The sequence below is a fragment of the Ptychodera flava genome, chromosome 12 (assembly GCF_041260155.1).
Source record: "Ptychodera flava strain L36383 chromosome 12, AS_Pfla_20210202, whole genome shotgun sequence".
Lineage (NCBI taxonomy): Eukaryota > Metazoa > Hemichordata > Enteropneusta > Ptychoderidae > Ptychodera > Ptychodera flava.
This window is the reverse complement of record NC_091939.1, coordinates 40,495,361-40,520,426: the sequence shown is the minus strand read 5'-3', so window position 1 is coordinate 40,520,426 and position 25,066 is coordinate 40,495,361. Positions and strand designations below refer to the sequence as shown.

General features: G+C 36.7%; 1 protein-coding gene across 1 annotated transcript; it reads left to right on the top strand.

The window, feature by feature from the left end:
• Positions 1 to 1,653: 1,653 nt before the first annotated feature.
• LOC139145892 (adenosine receptor A2a-like) lies at positions 1,654 to 18,410 on the top strand. Its single transcript, XM_070717337.1, has 2 exons — positions 1,654 to 2,263; positions 17,609 to 18,410. Exons 1-2 carry the CDS (start codon positions 1,691 to 1,693, stop codon positions 18,014 to 18,016), a joined length of 981 nt encoding a protein of 326 aa, XP_070573438.1. The 5' UTR covers positions 1,654 to 1,690; the 3' UTR covers positions 18,017 to 18,410.
• The last annotated feature ends 6,656 nt before the right edge of the window (positions 18,411 to 25,066 follow it).

Below are 25,066 nucleotides of genomic sequence, written 5' to 3'. Positions count from 1 at the left end.
CTTTTCCAACGTAGCATGGTTATTATTCGATGTCAGAAAACAAATCCCTGAAAACATGGGTATTGGCAATATGACATGTCTAGGCTTGCCATCAAAGCCTAGGACATTTGTCACGAGATTCGCATTTTCCGAATTAATCGACTTGCTCCAGGGACAAGTTTTCGCTCATGTATAACAACTTATGGATCGATGAATGTATCAGTCTGTGAATAATTTCAGTATTCATACATAAGTCAGCAAAGTCCGCCATATATCATTCATACCAAACTGAAACCTTCAGCAACCCCTCGAGATAAGCTCTCCGTGTACATGTTTGTGCCATAGGCTGCGATAGAGAATAGTGATTCGGTCTATTGGAAAGAAGAAATCACCTATTCGTAACATTTCTGCCGAGTTTTGTGATTCTTATGATAGAAATGTTTTGTTTTTATCGAAGATTCAAAGATATTGTTAGCCCTTTAGCCAAAAATTAAATAATATTTCTTTGACCTCAGATTATCATGTACGTCACTTGCAGTGCCCAATGCAAGTGTTTTGCGAATTTGACTATATTCACTGGTTTTGACACATTATCTATTTTTGCTCATTCATCCATGCATGAAAAACTCACGATGATGCTGTGAATAGTCATGTTCAGAGTAAAGCGAATGAGGTGGGACGAAAAAGGTATGTTTGATCGACGTTATTCATTAATTGAACCATTCAAACACGCGTAAATGATAATTTTATTTGCATGTTTTTTGTTTCCAGGGTGATAGATCTGTCCTATCGTCCAATCAGCGTTAGGCGCCATCTCCGAAATTAATAAAAACCTGCAGTGGCGTAAATAGTGGTCTCAGCTCACGAGCCGATACCAGGAGACCCTGGGCTTCTTGATGCACTTCCAATCCTGATGATTTCGATGCAGCTTCGCTCATACCATTCCATTATGCGCTATGCTCATCACCAGAAGAGAGTTTCCACAACGAGTGATACAACCAATGAACACAAAGTAACTGTTTTGGAAACTGGCGGCACTACAGCTGAGACACATCTGTCCGTCAACTCAGCAACTGCATCCCAATCTGGCAATGACTTTTTCTGAAAGTAATTTTGTTAAGGTAGAGACTTTATTCAAGACAATTCAACTGCAGTTTTCTTACGAATCCACACGGTGCGGATGCCTTTCAACCCAGGAATGCAACCATTTCCATTTATTTTCGTTGAGACTGGTTCAAACTAAAGGTGATAATAGCCGTTGCTACAGAATAACGCAAAATTTTCCGCGGGGTGAGACTTATTCAGATCGTACCAACGACAGATTTTAACGATTTGGAAGTTTAAATTCATAAAAGGGAAGACTTCACCAGGTGACTGAACGCAGATTGAATAGACTCCATAGAGTGATCTTGTCTTTAGTTTTTGTACATCGTGACTGTTTGATTGAACTTAACCGATCCTTTGACGTCACAGAAACCGACACCAGTAAACGATTTCAAATTGTCTATAAATTGGTGTTAAGTAATACCAACATTAGGCGAGCGCTGTAAAGCACTTCTGCATTTGAAACACGATATACTGTGACTAGAATTACACCAGTTCTGCGCCAGCTTGATAAAACTAACCCGCTTTTCGCTGATTTGCAAGACACATCGGTACAACAGACTCCACTAGTAAACACATATGAGAACGTATTAGAACGTCGCTAGAAATGGCCGTCGAATTGTTCTACCTTATTACTGAGATAGTAATTGCCGTATTGGCAGTCTTTGGCAATGGTTTGGTAATATGGGTCATCTATCAAAATAAACGATTGCAGACAATCACAAACTACTTCATACTGTCTTTGGCGGTGGCTGACTTCTTAGTAGGATCATTAGCCATTCCCTTCGCAATACTAACAAGTTACGGTCTACCTGCAAACTTCGAGGCATGCCTCTTTATGTTGTCATTCTTGTTGGGACTTTGCGCAAGCTCTACTTTCAGCCTGATCGGCGTCAGTGTCGACCGATACATCGCCATCGTTCACCCGCTACGCTACCATTCTTACATGACGACAAAAAGCGCCGTTGCTATGATTGCCGCCTCCTGGTTCATTGCAATGATTATTGGTACGCTGCCTATGATGGGCTGGAACCTTGGACGACCGGAAGAACCCCAATGTTTCTTCATGGATGTCATCGCAATGGAGTACATGTTTTTCAATTTCATCGTGGCGATTATAGTTCCCCTTGTCGTCATGCTAATACTCTATAGTATTATATTCAACACCGCGCGGAAGCAGGTAAGCTATAGTAGTACAGAAATCCGATATATTTTGTATTCTTCGAGATTAGTGTAGATTGACAACCTGAAGAAATCCCTGCTTAGAAGACCAAATTAAAAGAAAGAACACTTTTGTTGTCTATGATGGGATTTTAAGAAGACGGGTATGTATGTATAGATCCACAATTTCAGGAATAGGTTTCGCTTTTCAGATACAGAGAACAGTATGTATGACTCTAACCAAAGATTGCATTATTGTCAAAAAGATAGAAAGTCACGGACCGATAAAATCAGAAATACATTCCAAGTCTGGTAATAGCTTTCCGTCAGGTAACTAACTGTTGGCAAGAATGTGTTCAGTACTAGCGTTGGACACAGTGAATGGTTTGGATGAACTATAAAGATTTTATCACGCAGTCCGTCTGTACAGAATGACAAGGCAGTGATTACGTAATGGAGGTGCATTTCCAAAGGTCCAGCAGTTACATCAATCACCCTAGGTTATATCTTTCTCATTTTGGCAATTTTATACTTTCTGAAAAAAGTCTTAATCGATAGTCTGACTGCAAATGCTCTTCTATTCCCTTCAAACTGATAACCTCACACCGTGCCCTACTTTTTCCCGTAGAACGCGTAAAATTCACATAAATCGTAAGAAAAGTGTCAATGCGACTTACAGAAAGACATTATTGACTGTCAACCTTTATGTATCTATTGGTTCCTTCCGAGATTTTTAAATATTTTATACGGTCATTCTATTATTTTTTATTATATTGGCAAATCAGATTTCGGAAATTTACACCTAATAAATACACCAGATGGCATGAAATAAAACACGCACATTGTAGTGAACACTTGGTTACACTAAAAATTGTACAATGATTTATTCAAAGCGGGAATTACACATAATGATTCCACTTAATATGAAATATTTTGTAAATGTTTACTGAGAGTTCGCCGAGGATGATGTCACTTGCAACGGTACAGTCGTAATGCTTTGCAAATATCAATTTTAATAAGCCTAGAAAATTTCAGTATCTTTTGTTTACTTGGCAGACAGGCAAAATGGGTTCTATGAACTATCAAAACAAACGGAAACCGCAGCTGTCATAATTGTACACTGCAATTAGTAATCAAAACTCATAGTTGTTTACACTTATTTGAACTTGTAAAAATATATTTAATACAAACTCTGTGAAAAGGAGCGCCGCCAGGTTTTCAAATAGCTTGCAACTCCCATTTTGTCATAGGTCTATTATGATAGGACCTTGACAGATCGCTTGAAAAATTGAGTGATTTTAGGTGTATCTGTCTGTCTGTCTGTCTGTTTATCCGTATGTATATGAATATATGTATGTATGAATGTATGAATGTATGTATGTATGTAAATGTCTATGTACCTATCTTTCTCCCCCTGCCTGTCTTTCCATGACATATTCATTTAAGTCTTTTCAGAATGCACGCATCTTTATGCATTCGTCATCTGTCTGTCTGTTCATATCTGTCTCTATCTGTCTGTCTGTCTATCAGTCTGTCCTGTCTATGAGTCTGTATCCGTCTCTGTCTCTGTCCGTCTCTCTCACACATATTTCCCTTTACAAGAGTAATACTGTCGTAAAACATGAAAAACCAGACTTAACACAGCAAAATTGTCACCATTTTTAATGGACGCCCGTGAGATACTTTGCAGACAGACACTCAATTATAGCGTGTGTTTCACCGCACAAGTCGCTTACGCAGGATGTCACAGCTTGTGAAAGCCTTACTCCTATGAAAGAATGGCATTAACCACATGTGGATTGGGATATTCATCCCATTGTGTGTCAGTAAATTTAGTAAACTGTCAATATTGTGTAAAGAGATAAATCATTCAATATCTTTACAACAGTGTCAACAATGGGAAGTAGAATTGCTGAACTCTACATACACAAAACACGGCACGTCGTGTTCTGTCCTGGAATAGACAGAGTACTGTTGCTGGTACAAGCTTTGTATCACATTCGAATTCTACGATCATTAGCAAGGACGTTGCTGTACGTCGATACTTTTCGATATTCAAAACTGAAAAAGGAGAAATGAAATCAGTCTTTTAAGGCTCATTGAAGATTAATTTGCTTAGGACAACACCGACCTTTGTCAGTCAGTATTTTAGTAAAAAATTGTCAATTAATGAAAACTTTGTGGCTCACTTTTTTACTGTGTGCTATTGTTCTCACTGCCAGAATTGTTCTGAAATCTAGGGCACTGTAACCTCTAACACACAACAAATTATTGTCCTACCGGCCAGGTGTTGTCTGCCGGGTGTAAATTTACTCTGTATGAATTTATATGCAAAATCCCGGTCACAGTTCAGTTCAGAGTAATTTATGCACATTTTGCTCGTTGCATAGTTTAAATTTAACACTGTGAATATTTTCAGCGAACCCGTTTTACAGTGATAACAGTTTATAGTGACAGAAGGCCGTGTCATGTGACGAAAACGTGTCTGTTGATTGGTTGATGCTGTAAAATGGAGGCTGAATATCATCCGTATTTATGTCGTTGTATTTTGCTCAATTATAGCGTCTGCTGTCATCGCCATTGTTGTTTATGTACGAGTAAGAATCCTTGCCTTTAAACCATTGAAAGCAATCCTCATCTGTTTACCCCTCGACTGAAACTTTAAAACTTTCCTAAGAATCATATAAATTTTGACAGAATATAGTGCACATACGTGGCTTTATACTCGCTGACAGCGACAGCATGTTAATATTGAAAACCACCGCTGTCTGTAAATGAGGCAAACTAGCAAAGATAATAGCTGGACACTGCAGTGCACAGCGTATTACAGCCTTAACGTGTTTGTCATTGAATCTAGGACAGAATCCCAAATGACGTACATCTGTAAGATGTGATAATAACGGGTTCATTATTGCCTATATCTGTCATCTGTGTACAGTTACGTCCGGTAATTAAAACTCAAAATATCAAATTCTGATAAAATTTACATCAGGAGTGTTTATAACATGCACATATGTATGTATTTCACAATGGCCTGATCCATCTTCCCGAATGCCGAAGATACACTTCCACCTCGACAGTGCTTTGGTATTTTAGTATCTATGATCAGCTAAGGTCAGTTTGATAGATTATGCTTTTAAGGTCAAGTTGGCAGTGTTTTCAACAATGACATATATATTTGTCATTAATTTTCAATATCGAAGGAATTTTCGTGATCAGAAATTCATTTCAGTCACATTATACAGAATGTATCCTGGTCAAAAGTTTGTGAGATACTGCCAGACCTGAATTGCGTCACCCATAGGAATTAAAAATTCCCTTCTTTGTGATATTCCCTTCACGTTTACCATATTGTAATATCTCCTTTGAGAGAGAGAGAGAGAGAGAGAGAGAGAGAGAGAGAGAGAGATCAAACCGACGAATCGGATGCTCCATGCGATTGTCGAAAGCGACTCGCCAACTACTAAATAACCCTACTTTACATTGCCCTGAGGGCAATACATTTGTCATAGCGAATTCTTTAATCGATCGTTTAAGCTTCATTAGCATTCCTCTGAAATGACTTATTTACGAAGAATTAGGTGGAAACAAAATATAATTTAAAGGTCAACTGAAAATAGCACACCTTCCCTGCCTTCCCAAGGACTGGTTGTTCTACTCGTAACAACTGTTGAATTGCCATGAGATGTTCACTTGAAACATGAAAGCTCGATCCCCATCTCCAGGTTTATGAATGAACATTTCGCCGGGACATTCCGTATGCGCGAAGAGCTCCTCAGTACGTTGGTCGTGCAGTTTGATATCAATATCAGCAGTAAATGATACATCGATTCATGGTATCGTGCAATGAGCTATGAGGGAGTGATGTCCCAATGGATAAAATACCACTTCATTACTATTAAAGTTGTGTTTGTTTGTCAATATCTCTCGCAAGTTGAATATCGATTTATTGAAGTACGTTGTGTTACTGACTGGAATGTGAAGTTACAATGTAAGAATAATAGGTCTATTTGTGTATTAGACAAAACTCTCACCTAATATGGGAGGTAAATTGCAGTTTGTACATTTTGAAATTAAATGTAAGTGTGAAAACAGCCCAACTTTTTTAGGGTACTGTACGATTGTCCACAATTCAATTGTAGTCATAGCTGTGAAAGAATGACCAGTTTTTACAAGATTCTACCAACAAATCAGAGCAGAGGCACGATTTATTTTGGCATGTAACCGAAAAAATCATATTGATGGACAACTACGGATACTCAAATTGGAAGTCAGGTACCTGAGAAGAATTTACCTTTATTTGCCGTACGTTGTCCCTCTTACTCTCAGTATCTGTATTGCCGAAACAATAAACCAGAAAAACGGCGGTGGTCGACCAACGCAGGATTGAAACCGCTATTTAAATTATTTCAGTTGAACTCCTCTGCATCCATGCATCCGTACATCCATAAAGTTATATTAATAACGCAGACAACAATCGAGTCGCTGTTGATGGCATTTTTACTTTACCAACACACTGTCCATTACTTTATCTATTGTAGAATCTGGAAAAGTAGACCCCGATATTTAAAATTTCAGTCTATTTCCAAATGTCGGAAAATTGTTTTATCCACCTATTTTGTTTCATTTCTGATGTCTATTTCGAAACAATGACAAATACAGCCTTATTGTCTGCGTTTTTTCTCAATAGGTATATGGACACGAAAATGTTATAGTCAAAAGAATATTGTAATTTAAAATTCCTTTTATTCCCAGAATGGTATACCTCATTACCGTGACTTCAAAGGCTGAACAAAATGAGCACATTAATGAGATCATCAATAAATTGGCATTCAGACTGAACTGTTTAGAATATAGCGAAAGCAACAATTAATCTTCATTTAGATTTCACAAAATTCGATCAAAATAATTAAGTTTCACATGTTGTGAGTGTGATATCAAGAATACCAATTGCAAACATTAACATTTTGCAATGGCTAAAAGCACGTTTACCGGTACGTTTTAGTCCTTAGGGACTTGTGGGTTTGGTCATGTCAGTGCGTCGATGTGTGCGTGTGTCTGACCGTCTGTCCGTTCACGCACATAACTCAGCGATGCCGGGAGCGATTTCATTCAAACTTGGTACATAGGTTACTCCCTATGTCATACATATGCACGTCGATTTGTTTTCTGATCCGATCCAATATGGCCGCTTGACGGCCATTTTGTTTCTTGTATTTCATGCCGGTGCGTCCGTTCACGCAAATTTCTTAGCGATGCCGGGAGCGATTTCTTTCTACCTTTGTACTTGGATTATTCCCTATGTCATACATATGCACGTCGATTTGCTTTGTGATCAGATCTAAAGTGGCCGCATGACGCATATTTTGTTTCCTGTATTTCATGTCCATCCACAATGGCACCAGGGTTCATCCACAGGGGCTCGAGGATCCGTTTATACAGATATCACAGACATGCCTGAGCCAATTCTTTTCAAACTTGGTACAAGGATAATACACCATAGCTAGCATACATATGCACGTCGATTTAATTTGATTTTGTATGCATATAAATTTTACTATAACCCAAATGGGATTCGAACCCCCACACACTCACGGCAACATCGCCTAGCTGCCAGGCCTCACACAAAACCAGTCGGCCACTGCTTCCAACCCAAAAAGAGTTGGTCACAGTAACCGACTTAGATGTTACAATTCTGTGCGCGACCGAACAACACAGTATGCGTGGAGCAGACGACACACAGACACAGTACATAGTACACACACATATAGTAATTAGTGCTAATTTGCATTAGAGCTTGTACAGATATCGGTCACACAGAGTTCTAATAGCATACAATGAAATATGTCAGTATTGTACCAAATAATTGCTAATTAGCATATTTTCATGAATTTAATCAATGAACTTCCCTAATTAGTGGGCTTTGTTTAGAAATACTGCATTAAATTTATGAAACGTGATACAGATGTTGATCTGTCAGTACTGTGGTACTGTGTGAAGACATTACGAAGTAATATGTCAATAAAAATTGCTAATTTGCATATTTTGATGAACTTTCATAATCAGTGTGATATGTCTTAAAATGCTGCATCAAATTTGATAAAACGTGGTACACATGTTGATCTTCTAGTTATGTAATGACGTGCAAAGATATATAGCGGTATCATGTCAATTAAATACTTGCATATTTAGTGAATTTTCGTAGTCAAGAAATAGTTCAACGAATTTCATGAAACTTGGTACAAATGTTGAGCTTACATTGCTTTCACTGTGAATACAGACGTTTATCAGTGTCATGTTTACAAATTTTAATAGGCATATTTAATAAAATTTATAATTAACGTGATATGTCCAGAAATACTGCATCAAATTTGATGAAACGTGGTACAGATGTTGATCACACAGTGTGTAATACAATTCAGTGACACTTAGCGGTATCGTTTAAATTAATTGCCAATTTGCATACATAGTTTTTAGGGTAAATGTCAAGAAGCACTGCATCAAATTTTATGAAATGTGGTACAGGTGATAATCTGTCAGTGTAATAATAGGATGAAAAAATGTTTGGCAACATCTTGTCGATTAATTACTACTACTGGACTTATTTAGTGACCTTCTGTAATTAGGGTGGCAGCCCAGATTGGTTTTACATTTTCACCACTATGGAACTCATTCTCGGCCATCGAGCCCCATCTTATTACAGTATTTTTAATCACAGACCCAATTAATGAACAGGACTCTATTCTCTCTCGGAGGACCTGTATTCAAAGTACCAATTAAACAGTGGGGACTGTGTCATCAACAATGACTTGTTTTCAAATTGAGGGTCGTTTGTACCCACATAGAGTAAAATATTGAATGACGTAGGTTTCTAGGAAGTTATTAACACTATCCGTCCAAATAATTTCACGAAATTGTCTGGAAATAAGCAGATCAGCCGTTGATGCACTAAAATTAGAAAAAAAGCATGCTGGATAATTAAATGAGAGACATGCAAAGATTTTACTGTCCAAATGACTGTGTCCAATTCGATTTTAAAGAAATATGCTTGTAATATTGTAATAAATGTGTTTTGTATGACACATTAAATCTAGCGAGGGCGTGTCGAAATCGGAAAAACAAACGTTTTTTTTTAAATCACACGCACCAAGAAGTAGCAACATTTCACACACAGTTTGTGTGTCAAAAAGTACACAGGTTTTTTTTTAACAGGAAAATATGCACTAATGCCAACTGGCAGAGCCGACGACGCATACGAATTAAATACAAGAGTCAAAAGTAGCATCACCAGAAGCAGCCTAAGTGCTCGAAATCACCAGATTTTTCTGTTATCTTTAAATTTGTTCCTGATTTTTGATGATATGTCGTAGTAAAGTGAAACAATATGGTCGCGTTGTCAAAACTCTGCACCACGAATCAGCCCATGTGATTAAGTGGAACGATATAGCAGACCTTATACACGTATTGGGTTGAACATAATTGTAAATAAAATACAATTGCCGGGTTTTGCGTACTTTTGTTGTATTAAACCTCTCAAAAGCTTGGCATGTACGTCAGATCTAAGTGTGGTACCGGATTGACATCTGTAATATGGTCATACGCAATAGCATAAGTGTTCTCTTGACGGGCATACGGAAGAGAGGTTTCGAAATTCAAAGCATAGCTGATTTAAAGTCAACACTTGTCCCGGAATAAACGGATGATATATCCAATTCGTACTACTCGTCGGCTGCATTCGTAACACTCTAATTTTAATCCCATTTTCAGCAAAGCGGGCCACCCTGAACCCCACTGTGTTTCTTTAGAGAACAAAAATACTGTCTTTTGACGTTTTTGGTGGCACTTGTCTATTGTATTACCCCTATTTGTAACAATCAACCCTATTTGTAACAAAATTTAACCAACTTGAAACAAAACCTAATTTTCTACAAAACTTGGCCGTATTTGATGAAATCTTGATGAAATGTGCATATTAGTATGTTTTGGGCAATTTTTATTTTTTCCTTGTCGAAACTCATTTTTTCCGAAAATGCTCGTTAGATTAACTTTCGTTGTGCAGGTTGCCTAGTATAAGAGGCCTACTCGTAAGATATAATCGAGTTGTGCAGATAGGTTTGTTTTGGGGCAATTTTCACCAATTTCGGTCAGAAAAGTTAAAAATCTTGTTTTCTGACCGAAATCATACTAAACCTATATTGGGTTAACTTTTGTTACAAATTGGGTTGATTGTTACAAATAGGGTTGACTTGTCAACCCTATTTGTAACAATCAACCCTATTTGTAACAAAATTTAACCAACTTGAAACAAAACCTAATTTTCTACAAAACTTGGCCGTATTTGATGAAATCTTGATGAAATGTGCATATTAGTATGTTTTGGGCAATTTTTGATTTTTCCTTGTCGAAACTCGTTTTTTCCGAAAATGCTCGTTAGATTAAATTTCGTTGTGCAGGTTGCCTAGTATAAGAGGCCTACTCGTAAGATATAATCGAGTTGTGCAGATAGGTTTGTTTTGGGGCAAGTTTCACCAATTTCGGTCAAAAATGTTAAAAATCTTGTTTTCTGACCGAAATCATACTAAACCTATATGGGGTTAACTTTTGTTACAAATTGGGTTGATTGTTACAAATAGGGTTAACGTGTCAACCCTATTTGTAACAATCAACCCTATTTGTAACAAAATCTAACCAACTTGAAACAAAACCTTTTGTTACAAATTGGGTTGATTGACACGTCAACCCTATTTGTAACAATCAACCCAATTTGTAACAAAAGTTAACCCAATATAGGTTTAGTATGATTTCGGTCAGAAAACAAGATTTTTAACATTTTTGACCGAAAATGGTGAAAACTGCCCCAAAACAAACCTTTGGCATGTATCTGCACGACTTGATTATATCTTACGAGTAGGGCTCTTATCCCTAGGAACCTGCACAACGAAATTTAATCTCACGAGCATTTTCGGAAAATGAGTTTCAACAAGGAAAACAAAGAAAATTGCCCCCGAACATACTAATATGTATATTTCATCAAGATTTCATCAAATACGGCCAAGTTTCTTTGAAATTTAGGTTTTGTTACAAATAGGGTTGATTGTTACAAATAGGGTTGACACATGTCACCCCTATTTGTAACAATCAACCCAATTTGTAACAAAAGCAGTTTCGGAAAAATGAGTTTTGACAAGGAAAAAAAAAAGAAAATTGCCCTCAAACATACAAATATGCATATTTTATTAATATTTCAACATATACGGCAAAGTTTTTTTGAAAATTAAATTTTGTTACAAATAGGGTTGATTGTTACAAATAGGGGTAATACAGTCTATTACTTTGTCAATTTACTGGGTTGTTGTTTTATATATCTGTCAGCTGTACATGTTTCTGTTTTGTTTTGCGTGCTGGTATACTACATAATATGTCGACATTTGTGCGTACAGACTCATACATCGTTACATCGACAGTTCGTCCAACGCTTTTAATGAATTGTGCTCGTCATACTGTCTCATAAAATAAATCATGCAGATCATAGCTGTTCTAAAGGATATGCCAGAATAAGTAACGAACGCCGTACGGCCAACGAATGATCGTATTTGTTCATTCGGATGAAATCTTTGTCAATTATTTCTCCCGGGGGATAGGAACTTTTTTGAAATACATATTTCATGTCACATTATCTAATAATTTTAAATAGAATGAGGAGTAGGCATTACCGGCAGAGGTGCCATTTCTGATAAAAGATCTCGATATGGACAGTTATTTGAGAATTAATAAATAAAAGGGTATTCTACCACCTGTTTCTGAAAGCATTTTGATCATCTGTCTCCTTCAAAAACGGGTACATTGTGTAGTTTCCTCGGAAAATATTGTAAAATTGGTAGGAAAGTGTACGTAAACCCGACCCTGAATTATAGTTACCGCTTTCATTGAGAAAGGAAACAAGGGTTGTTATCTTTTTCTAGGAAATATAGCGACTGTTTTTAACGCCTTGCTAAAGAAATATTATCAGAGTATTGAAACAACATCTGCAGGCGTCTCTAGAAGTTTTCATTGGCTTTTAACTTAGAAGAATGATACGTAATTCAAACACATGGAATATGATATAAAGATATACTATGTACAGTCGTTCCATTTAGACGAGTAAAAAGACTCTCTCGTTCTTATAAATGGTAAAATGCCAGCAGAGATGATTTTAGCTCACTGTCAGGAGACATATAAACGCCATAATGGGTCCTTCAGCTGCCTTCACAAACACCGCTTTTCACGGAAGGCTATTGAATCTGCATCAAGGCCACCATTAATTGATATTTAACATATTGCTATTTCAATGCTGATTTTTTTTTTCAAGTTTGCAATCTACAGACAATCATTTATCACTTCGCAATGTGTTTGAAGTATAAGTCATGGAAAACAAAATTTTCCATTGATTTCTTTTTCATTCATTTCTATATACAAGATATGAAGATGTAATAAAAATGGCAAATTTTTGATATTGAGAAGTCTCTCCTACCCACAATATTTTATTCCATATTGATTTCATTTGTTTTTTTATGTTATTTATCGAAATCGGAAATTGTTCTTATCCTTACCAATAATTTAGCTAAGGTGATTTTCTTTGATGTAACTGAAGTCAAAATAATGCACTTATTAGGTATATATATACATAGTCATGGCTATGAGATTCGTTGTGGCATGTCCGAGTTATGGCTCCAGCCTGGCAAAAATAAAAACAAGATGGTCACTCTGCGGCCATACTCCATCGTATTGCATTATTTACGTGCATCTTTACTTCATATTAGTACGCTCTTGTGCCAAGTTTTATTGAAATTGCCCCTTGAATTTCTGAATAAAGGTTCTCGACAGACAAACATTCAACAATTACGGCCGTATTAGATCAGAGAGCAAAACAAACTGATGTGCATGTATCTTGGCACAAGAGTAGAAGTAGCATTGTGACCTGGAACATCGCGATAATGCCATCTTGTAATAAGGATCTAAAGTGATACTTAACACCAACAACTTGTGAGTCAGTTTCAGTTACAGAAAGCATTACAGTCTAGACATTCCCAAATGGTACAAGCTTAATAAACAACAACAACTATCTGTCTAGTCATGTCATAGCACTGGCCCGTGACCGACAAAAATTCAAACAAAATTGCCACCAGACACTGTACTTGTTCGATTTTATCGCAGAGAATGTTGACGACGTACATCTAACTGTCATGGTACTTTTGTCCTTCTGCCAAGTTTAATTAAAATCTGTCCATCTATGTCAGATTACCCGTTGAAGATTGACAAAACTTAGTTAATGGCCACAATTCGCCAATTAGTGACAAATTTATATGCATGTATAAGCTGAAGTCATAGTGTACTGTGTTTGTGTCAACTTTCAATGAAATCAGTCAAAACTTATGTACATTATAGCTCTTCGTACAAACTGGCAACCTGGCGGCCGTATTTGATCGGATGACGAAATAATTCGATTAGCATATCTATGTCATCGTGTGTTGTCCCTATATTAAGTTTGAGACAAATCGGTCCAGTCATGTCAGAGAAACGACTCCACACGGACGCGCATGGGCAGACGGGACGCGATCCAGAAGCCCACGTTCCGGACTTCGTCCGACGGGGACTAAAATATTTATATTTGCAACACGATAACGATTTCAATAAGTTGTATGTAAACATGGTTTACTGTGTATTCGATTCCCCTTCATGCTCAATCACGATAAATGTACTTATATTTTTCAGGTATACTCTAATTGACTTGTTAATGTAGTATTCAGGTCCTTTCATTTCCCTCTCATTACTCCAAGCCTTTGGAAACCGTTCTATAGTATGTACAGTCTAGTGTCTAACCTGCTAAAACGCACACCTATGAAAACTAAATGGCCTTTCAGAGTTTTTCTTGAAATTTATTGGTTAAAACGTAATACGGTCCTGGGCCCTTGAATTGACACGTCAAGTTGTAGGAATATCGGGCGGAAGTTAATATTAAGAAGGTTGTATCTTTCTATCCAGCAGTTCGCTGAACAATTTGGTAGTCTCATTGTCCATCTTTCCGTATTTCTGCCTTCTACTTTAGTGTCGATTTGTATCAACGCGACTTCTAGACTTCTTGATTAGATTATGTAAGGCACACAGATTCCCGGTGCATTGATTAAACTGGAAGAATGGGTTTGTAATAAAACCGATTTTAATTTTGACATTTACGTGACGGTGAACGATCACGTCTAAAACAATTCGATCCAACATGTGAAGTAAACGTAATATATTGTATGCAAAGGTCAGCGTGACCTACTTATAGACAAAATAGGGTTTTCATAATTAACAGCAGTTTTTATAGCTGTCAATTGAATTTGTAAAATATCGATAAGTTGATTGTCTGTGCCATGCCAAGAATTAAACTTGGTAATAGACGTTATAAATACTTTATTAGATCAGATTGTCTTGAATCTAAGGTGATTAACTTACATTCAACGGCCAATAAGTTGTTGTATTTTTAGCTCCGCTGTCTGCGACACGGAGCTTATCAAATAGGCTGATTGTCCATCCTCGTTCGTCGTCCGTCCGTCGTCCGTAAACAATTGCCTTCTTCTTTGAAACCGATGTCGGATTACTTTGAAATTTGATATGCAGTTCCCTTGCAGTGACCTCAGTTAGGTTTGTTCAAATCGTGGTGAAATTTGCATATTGTATTTTGGGAGCATTTTTGCTGTTTTTGGTAAAAAAATCGTCTCTAAAATCGCATGTTTGATTGCTTTGAAATTTTATGTGTTCAAATTGTGGTGTTATTTGCATATTTGTATTTTTAGGCAATTTTTGTCATTTGGTCACAAAATCTTTAAAAATCTTCTATTTTAAAACAGCAAGTCAGACAGCTTTGATGTTTGGTATATAGATCCCTGGGGATGACCTTTTTCAGATTTGTTCAAATTGTACAGAAATATGCAAATTTGTATTTTTAAGGCAATTTTTGTTATTTTTGGTCAAGCATTTATTTAACCAAAAGCGCTTGTCTAACAGCTTTGATATTTTGTATACTGGTCCGGAGGGATGATCAAAATGTGATACATTCAAATTATGATGAAATCTGTAATTTGTAATTTTAGTCAAATTTTGCCATTTTTGGTCAAACAATTTGTTTTTCAAAAAACTGCTCGTCTGATAGCTTTGGTTGACATGTTCTTAGGGATGATCTTAACGTGATATGTTCAAATTATGCTGAAATCTTCAATTGTGTATTTTTGCAGCTCTTTTTGCCATTTTATGTCAACCCATTAGGAAATGGGAGCTATCAAAGATTTCCATCTTCTTCATCAACACATGTGACACAAATAGTTATTCGCTACATAACACAGCGAGTCTATAACGGCCGTTAGGTCGCTTGTTGAGTAGTGCAATAAGTGCAATATCTTAATAGCTTAATGTCACTTCTGTTTACTGAATTGTGGGGCCTCTTGCAGATCTGACAGGTCACCATTATTGTAAGCACACTTTCTATGTCTCTCGAGAATCACTCATTATTGAATGGTTCAGTACTGTTCGGAACACTTTGCTTGAAATGAATACGACAGACACATATGCAGAAGGGGTGTTTGTTGGAGTACAATTCTTACCATACAAAGTGCTAGAAAACGAATGACCGATCTTTCACTGGCAGAAAGAGAAATATACTTTACATTCACTATGTCAAGTAGCCACTAATAATACACAAATATATCGATTGCCGACAAGTGTTGAGCAAATTTAAGAACAATGGTTTTAAGCTTTCAGTAACTGTGGGTCTCGTACGGTATGGTTATCGACCAAGTGGATTTCTGTTCATCTTGGGTCGATTCCATACACGACTGGTTTACATTACGCTTCAGAAGGTTCATGTTTGCTTGTAACCTAACGTTATTACATGGACGATCAATACTTTACATAAAATAGAGAAAGTCTTGCTTGCGACTTTTAATAATCATTGCAATTATGAACGCTATTCAGAGCAAAGCATTGAAATTCATGGAAGCATAGTTTCAATAATTCATGCACGATTTGAATGTCAGCTTATAATGTAATTATTGTGGATGAAAATTTGATTAATATTTGATGTCAACCTTTGCGACTTCTGTGTTCTACTCAAAAACCATTACAGTCCCAGTTTTTGTCAAACCATTTCGAAGAATTTACCTATGCGTTACATGTAACTGTCGTCCTGGACAGTCATTCAATCAAAATATGGCCTTTGAAATATTTCATGCATTCTTATCGAAAATCTGCTCCGACGCAAGTCACGGTTCAACTCTCTCACATTTTTACATCGATGTCAATTTGCTAGACTAAATATACACGGAAATACATGGACGTGTTGTCAAGTAAAGTCATAGACATACATGAACTAGGTGTAACCACTTTGAAATTTTCGACAATTCTGTGACCCTGTATTCAAGCAAACAACTATTAGTGAACACACTTGATGATGTTATACAGTGTTGGGTTATACATTAATACGTAACCTATCCGATTAACTTCAGACACAAAACTTCGTGGATTTCATTAGAATGACTTCCTTAACGAAATGGCGCCACCAAGTGTACCGTGAAGTTTATGTATAGTTTGTTATGATGACTAAGAGTCACTTATCCATCTTGATTTTAAATTGAATCAAGTGATGCAATATTGCAATACATTCTCCAAAGCTTAAAGCAACATACCAGTTTTACAGGCCGACTGAACCCGCAAAAGATAATATATACTTACTAGTAAGATTTCCCCACGTAAGAGACCTCATCACAGCCGTAGCAAAACAATTTACTTTTGGTGCGATGTGTAACAAACAAACAAATTTTAATATTCTTTAACTTCAGTGATCTGAAAATAACATTTTTAATGTAACAAAGAAATGTTGACCCCAATTTACAGAAATGGGGATGATATCTGCACGCTATAGGCCCATAAACGCGATGGAAAAGTTCCTTCTGTGAAAAATGAAACACCTGTTTTTAACTATTTTCCTTATCCATACTCTCCTGCAATGTTTCGTTATGCATGACTCGAATAAAAATGACCAAATACCGAACAACTATATACACCCGTCTATCTTTCTATCAGTCTGTCCTTTCATTGACAAACTATGCGCTCTCTCGCTCAGGTAGCCTCTTTTCTGCAATTCGTTAGGAGGGAACAGAGAACAATGGGAGCTTATTTGACTTGAAATTGATAACAACTAGAAATAGAACTGACCATTCTTATTTATTTTGAAAGAGAACATGGTCTATCGAGTCAGAGTGTGTCCACAGAGTGCTAATGTTGGTGGCGATTTTCATACACGTTTGTAAGCAAGTCATCTAACAATATTGGTTTTGTGTGTTCTCCACAGATAAGAAGCATTGCCGCCCTTGAAGTCCACATGCCAAATAAGAACGACCGAGGAAGAGGAACTAAGAAAGAACTGAAGGCGGCCAAATCTCTAGCCGTTATCATAATTTTCTTCATGGTGTGTTGGTTTCCCATCTACATTATCGATACATTGTTTTTGTTCTGTCCTGAAAGCTGCCAGGTTCCATTGCAATTGCTGTATTTCAGCATATTCATCTCTCACGGTAATAGTGCATTGAACCCAATCCTCTACGGCTTTGGAAGAGACTTTCGCGCTGCCTATAAACGCTTCTTCCTTGGCTTATGCCCGTGCTGCAAGACCCTGTCTTGTTGTCAAGACGACCCGCGTAAACCTAGCGAAGGGCAAACCAACTCGAGTCACGAAATGAGCGTGATGCGAGTCAGATGAAGTCAAGCAATGTCACATGTCATACTAATTTTGAGTATATTGTAACCATATAGACGATGGAAACGCCAAAAGGCTAAGACCAAAGCTGTGCGGCTGATCGGCCCAAGTCGTGACAGTCTTATATCAAATGGTTTCCTGAAGAAATTCAGTGATTCGTCTGTATTACTCACCACGCTAGTCAAGTTCAACAACTGAGTCACGCGTAGCGGGCTTTGTTGAAACACTAACTTTCAATCTATAATTTATGGGTAATATTCGTTAGCTACTGTAGACTAAAGTCTATAGAAGTTATTGGGATGGGTACCCGTCTGGCGTCCGTCGTCTTTATATATGTATGTATGTATGTATGTATGTATGTATGTATGTATGTATGTATGTATGTATGTATGTATGTATGTATGCATGCATGCATGCATGCATGCATGCATGCATGCATGCATGTATATATGTATGTATGTATGTATGTATGTATGTATGTATGTATGTATGTATGTAATTATGTCCGTTTGTGAGGATGTCCGTCCACTCAAATATCAGAACCGCAGTACTTGCAGATTTGATATTTGTTGTGTCGATGTACAATATAATTATGAGAAACTATTCTTGTTTTTTGATATTGTTGAAAGTATGCAAATAAGCGCAAAAAAGGCATTTTTGGTAAAAAATCTTCTTCATAATCGCTGGTCAGACAGCTTTAATATTTGGTATATAGGTCCCTAGGGATGACCCAACTTAGATTTGTTCAAATTGTGATGAAATATGCAAATTTGTATTTTTAGCATATTTCTTTGTCATTTTGATCAAAAATTTATTTCATCAAAACCGCTTGTCTGACAGCTTTGATATTTGGTATACAGATTCATGGGAGTGATCAAAATATGATTAATTCAAATTATGATGAAATCTACAATTTTGTATTCGTGGGGCAATTTTTGCCATTTATGGTCAATAAAAATTATTTCTCAAAAAAGTACTTGTCTGATAGCGTTGACATTTGGCATACCGGTTCCTACAGATGAACTAAATATGATATATTGAAATTATGATGAAATCTGCAATTTTGTATATTTGGTGCAATTTTTGCCTTTTTTGGTCAAAAAATTTGTTTCTCGAAAACTACTTATCTGATAGCTTTGATATTTGGTATACAGGTTCCTAGGGATTATCTCAGTGTTATATATTTAAATTGTGATGGAATCTTTAATTTTTGTACATTTGGGTCAATTTTTGCTAATTTTGGCCAAACTCTTTGTTTCTCAAAAGTTGCTCATCTGATAGCTTTGATATTTGGTATACAGGTTCCTAGAGTTTACCTTAATGTAATATATTGAAATTATGGTAAAATCTTCAATTTTGTATTTTTGTAGGTAATTTTGCCATTTTTGGTCAGGCCATCCTGAAATGAGCTCTCAAAGATGACCACCTTCTTCATCAACACATGTGTCACACAAAGTTATTCTTTACATAACACAGCGGAGCTCTGCGTACTATTAGGTCGCTTGGTTTTTCAAAACCTCTGGTCAGACAGCTTTAATAAAAGGACAAAGTTGGCCATTTTTCATGAATTTGTTTGATACGAGATACTACTTATATTGTTTGACATGTTGAAAAATACTGAATGAATGGATGACCATGCATATATTCCACCCTGGTTTTAGACAAGATAAATGAAACAATCGCGAAAATGAATTAATAGTCACGACCATTTATTCTTTCTCGCGATGGTTTCATTTAATTTGTCTAAAACTGGGTTCGAATACATCATGCATGATCACCCATTCATTCAGTATCTTTCGAAATGTCAAACAATATAAGTAGTATCTCGCACAAAAATTCATGATAAATATCCGACTTTGTCCCTTGAATATTTGGTATACAGGTCCCTACGATGACTTTAGTGAGATAATTTCATACATTCAGGAAATACTTAATTTTGTATCCATGTCTATGGTAGCTTCAGGGACATTGGCCCTATGTTTAATTATGTAATTTGGCAGAATTTTGTTTTCTGAAAAGCCCAAAGCCGTTTGTTGATACCGTTGTCCGGCACTAAGAAAATAACAAACACAGACATTCAGGTGACCATACAAACCTTGTAAACTGTAAGAGTGCAAACACATAGAAATATTTTTAGTATCGTTATTCTTCGCAATTAATTCAAGACGCAGTTGAGGTCAAGACCAGACTGCGATACGATTTGGGTCAGGAAGATAGGCTAACTGTCTGGGTAATTTTGTAAAGTGCCGCAATAGTAACGAAAACCGAGTCTTCTCCGATTGACGGTATTTGGGTTTTTGACGTTTGACGGTATTTTTTGTTTTGACGTATTTTATTTTAAAAAGAGAGGAGACAACACCAAAAACCTGTCGCTTTCTAGAAGCTACTATGAACGCCTTGCATTGTCTGGCAGGGATCGATTGTGTTACGATGGTTTACGACCACAGTAAAATTAATACTGTGCAAGGTGAATTAATATGGTTCTTTTTAAGTGACACAACCATCACGCTAAACTGATGTTGACATTATAAATATTGTATAGTGCAATTAAGATGTTTTATGTCGGCGCTTCTCCTTCGTTAATTAGTACTCTTTTAAAATAAGCCTTTTTGATCATCACCATCACATAACTTTATTTTCGTATTTTGTGTTCAATGCAGGGTAAATCCTTCAATAATTAAAGTATTAAATATGCATGTATCTATTATTATGCTAAGCTCCCAGTGTCAAAGTTAAAGAAGTACATAAGGTTGTGGTGATATCTCGGTCGGGTGGACCATGGTATTTTTAAACCTGTAAAGATGGCTAAAGTCTAACAGATGCATTTGGAATAATTTCAGTTAATTTGGCATAATTTGCAGGCAGACAAAGCACTTGCTACAGTTGTTTGTGGCTATTTGTCACTGCTAAGCTGTCATTGCAAACTATCGCTAGTAAAAACTTCAGAAGGCGCCCATCGATTAAAGGGATATAGTCGTAGGAACTGCACTCAAAAGTCGCATGGGACCCATACTACCAATGTAAACACTGTATTCAAGGTACGATGGTGATTGCTGAAAGTTAAGACATGTCTGTCAGAATCTACATCGTATAATTTAAATATTGGAGCTATGATGATGAGGTGCATCTAGCTATCGTACACGAGATACATTGTTTGTAAAGAAGACACTAGCACAGGCGCAGTTCCGACGACTGTTTCCCTTTAATAGCATTTCGACAGCTTATTTCTTTATCTATGCGTCAGAGGAAATTGCTTGAGACAAGAGTTATAAACCTTCAAGCAGAACCTCTGGAACATCGATTGAACGCATCATCTGAAGATAGTGCCTTTTCTGTGTTCTTCTTCCTTGAAATTTGTGTAGCTATCAAGTTTTGGGGTAATTTAATTTATTCGAATACGAGTTCAGACGTCGTGAATGCTATAGTCACAGCATATTTTGCCAAACATTAGTTTATAAATTACAATACCCCACAATGGTCAGATCCAATGAATTTCGCTGCATTTGTATATTTGTTTGATTCTGGTTTCACGCCGACGTATTTCAAAGCAAAGAAGAAAATGCTTGCTTGATGTTTTTCTTCATGATTGCTCACCATAATTTTGCCATAACTGTTTCCCGTAACATCAATGCCTTAAATAGAACCAAGTGATATTGGCAAGATTTGAATGCATCCTTCTGGATAAACTATACATGACATGAATTATACGAGAAAATTCTGAAGTCTATAATATTTCAGCTTAATCTATACACTAACCTGCGACATTTTAAATTCATGAAAATAAATTTATGGGTGCAATGATTTAGAGCAATAAAATTAAATTCAAATTCAATTTTGTAAAAAACGGAGACAAGAGAAATTCAAAAGTTTCAGCCAAAACTATTTTAACCTTCGACGACTGTTCAGATTCGTTAATTTATTAATTCGTCTAACAATCAAATACTCCTGATCCGTTACGAACAGGAGTGAATTCTACGGGAATCTATTTTGTGTTGAACTTCAGGCTTTAATATTCTGTATCGAGTTAACTCGGTTAAAATTTCTCACAAATGAATCATCCGGGATACAGACGACTTACAAAGTATCATATCACAATAATTTCTATTCCATTGAAGTACATTTATGATTCGACTCAAGAGACTATACATATACATGTAAATAATTTTGTTATGACTGTTTTAATAGACTTTACGAATAAAGAAGTGTGTAAGTAATTCTAAATGTCGTTTTGTGTTTCCATTTAAAACATATATATATATATATATACTATATATATATATATATATATATATATATATATATATATGCTTATATAGTAGATAGATAGAAAGATAGATGCATACATAGATACATACATAGATATGAACGCCCACACGAACGCCTTGTGATGTTTAATGTGCATGACTCTGAAACCTTCGTTTTACACACAAACTGTGAAATTTTGTTCCAGTTTGGTATGACATGTAACATTATTAAGGCTTTAAAAAAATTCACATGATTGTAAACTTATTCCTTGCTAAAACACTGTACATTGTTCATGACTGTAAAAAAACATCCGTGCAAATATCCGCAGGTATCAAATTCTTACGCCAACAACAACTATAAACATTAATATGTCGTTTCATGAACAGGATCCTGGGTGTAAAATATATCATTCAAGGAAAGAATATACTTCTCAAAAAGTCAGTTGAATCTTGTTCCGCCTTAATGCAAATAAAGTTAGCTATTGTGCGAATCGTAGTCGATTAAATTTAATCGGCTGCTTAGGTGTCTGTTATTTTATAGTTTGGTATATATATAAAACCTTGAAATTATTCACACAACGCAACGCCCGTTACCGAGTACAGAGAGAATTGAAAACGTGATTGTTATATTCATCACAATGCAACTAGGTCATAGGTAACGATGCTGGAGATGTGTTCGTTTAATTAATCAATTCATGAAGTTGGCGTATTCAGGCTCATGATACTTCAACCAGAGACTTTTGGGTATTCGAGAAGGGCTTACATCGTTGTAATTTAATTCGATAGATGGTTCCATACGTATAGTTCAATTTGAGAGAGAGTTGCATCAGTATAGTTTAGTTCCCAAGGGGTGGGAGACAGCACCTTCTACGGATGATTAACTATCAGGACAATAACTGTATGAATCTTAGGCTAAAAAAACCATAATTGTTGCCCTTACATGCTTTTAAAAAATAGGATAGTTCCTTCCTAGCACATTTTCACATTGCATTGTGTTGTTACATGGCAACACAAGACTAGTGTACACATGTTTGAATGACATCAAAACCGAACTGAATCATCATAATTCTTCTCAGCGCAGAAAATTTTTCACCATTGATCACAGTCCAGGTTTTTCTAGATGAAATTATGATTCACTTGTGTCAATTTGGTTACCGTCATGTAAATATCCTTTACACAGAAGTAATCAAATTGACCTGAGTAATGTAAGAACGCCTGACATTTGTTTTCATCAACTACATATTCGTGCCAACATGAACCTGTATAACTATACGCCCTTCCCTACTTTCAGAAAACTTTACACATGTGTGAAAGTCCCTACCCTGGTTAAGAACATACATGGAATTCATAAACGATTGTATGACCGGAGTTATATCGATTGATATGTAAAGTTGCGGCTGGTTGACCAACAATTGATTTGGAAGATGGCTTCACTGGCGAAGTCACCAGAGCGATGCACCAATAACAGCAGTACATGTACTAGTGTGCGTGAAAGTATAGAGAGCTATGGGGAGAGGGGATATTTCTCAGAAAAGGGAGTGTGCAAGGGATGCCCAACTTGCAAATCATTGTAGTCGGTAAAAGCAATTTCTCAAGCCCAAGAAACTGGTAAAGGGGGTTAGAGTAATGCAACTTAAGTTTGTATATTTTCATTCTTTTCAAACTTTATTACCGACAGTTACTGTGTGAACATAAGTACTTACACTTTGTGCTAAAATATAAAACATCAACAACTTTTAATATTAACATAGAAATAGAACATGAAATGCGTTTATAGTTTTCTTGGCATTTTCCCTCACAACGTCTTCAAGCTGTTGTCATTCTTAAACTTCTCGCAATTGCTAACAACTAAAGCGAATATACTTTATGTCGAAGTTCTTCATGATGGCCTCGCTAACATGTATCAATCTGCAACACTTTTAGCCAAGACCCTGTAACATCGCTAGCGCATTCAACACAAACAGAATGGGTTGTACAATAAAGGGAACAATGATGACTTTACTGTAAAATTTGTTCGAAAGTCCGAACTAAAATGTATGTCACTGTGGCGGGTGTAGTAAAGAGAAAACAGACAGTTGACCAGTAAATCCCTTCGTCCATTAACGAGCTATTGTTTGCCGGACGTTGGCCGGGAAACGTCCGAACTCACATCTGCTCACGTGTCTAAATGAGTTGAAGGGTTATATTTTTAGGATACAGGGAACACATCATAGTGTCCAGCCGGTGTGCATCTCACCGTGTGGCGCAAGCATTGTCTCCATGTCGATAAACTGACATAGATTTACTTTTTGTTCAATGATGGATAGTCTTACATAACCGGAGGTTACCAGCTGTCACATGGTTTAATCATACGGCTGACTCGCAGCGTGTTTGCAAGGTTATATCTGATTGGTCGATTGTCACTATTCACAGCAACTTAGGGAGTTTATTTGTATTATTTCATTATAACGGTACGATTCTGCCAATCAATTGGATAACAGCTTCGAAATCGCTGCGAGTCGGCCCTAATCATAAGATCGATTTCAATTGTCACACAACCATTTCATCAATTTGCAGTGATGAACTCGTCAACGCTTCTTGTCAACTCTACGGCCAGTGCAGATTTCACTATGGTGTGTCGGTCCCCAGAGGTCCGACCGAACTGGAGAACTGCCCTAGAGGATTGGGGAATAGCCTGGGACCTTCATGTGTATGGCTTTGGATGCGTCTTCATCCTGCTCACGTTAGTGACTGGCTGTTTGCTCTGTCGTTATTGTTACTATGTACATAGTGTGAACCAGAGAAAGTCAGCCAAGTTGCATTTTTCGCT

What these genes read in the sequence shown, in the direction of transcription:
- LOC139145892 (XM_070717337.1), top strand. Translation starts at nt 1,691, where the DNA reads ATGGCCGTCGAATTGTTCTACCTTATTACTGAGATAGTAATTGCCGTA. An exon ending in TCAACACCGCGCGGAAGCAG is followed by an intron (nt 2,264 to 17,608) that starts GTAAGCTATAGT and finishes TGTTCTCCACAG; the next exon opens with ATAAGAAGCATTGCCGCCCT.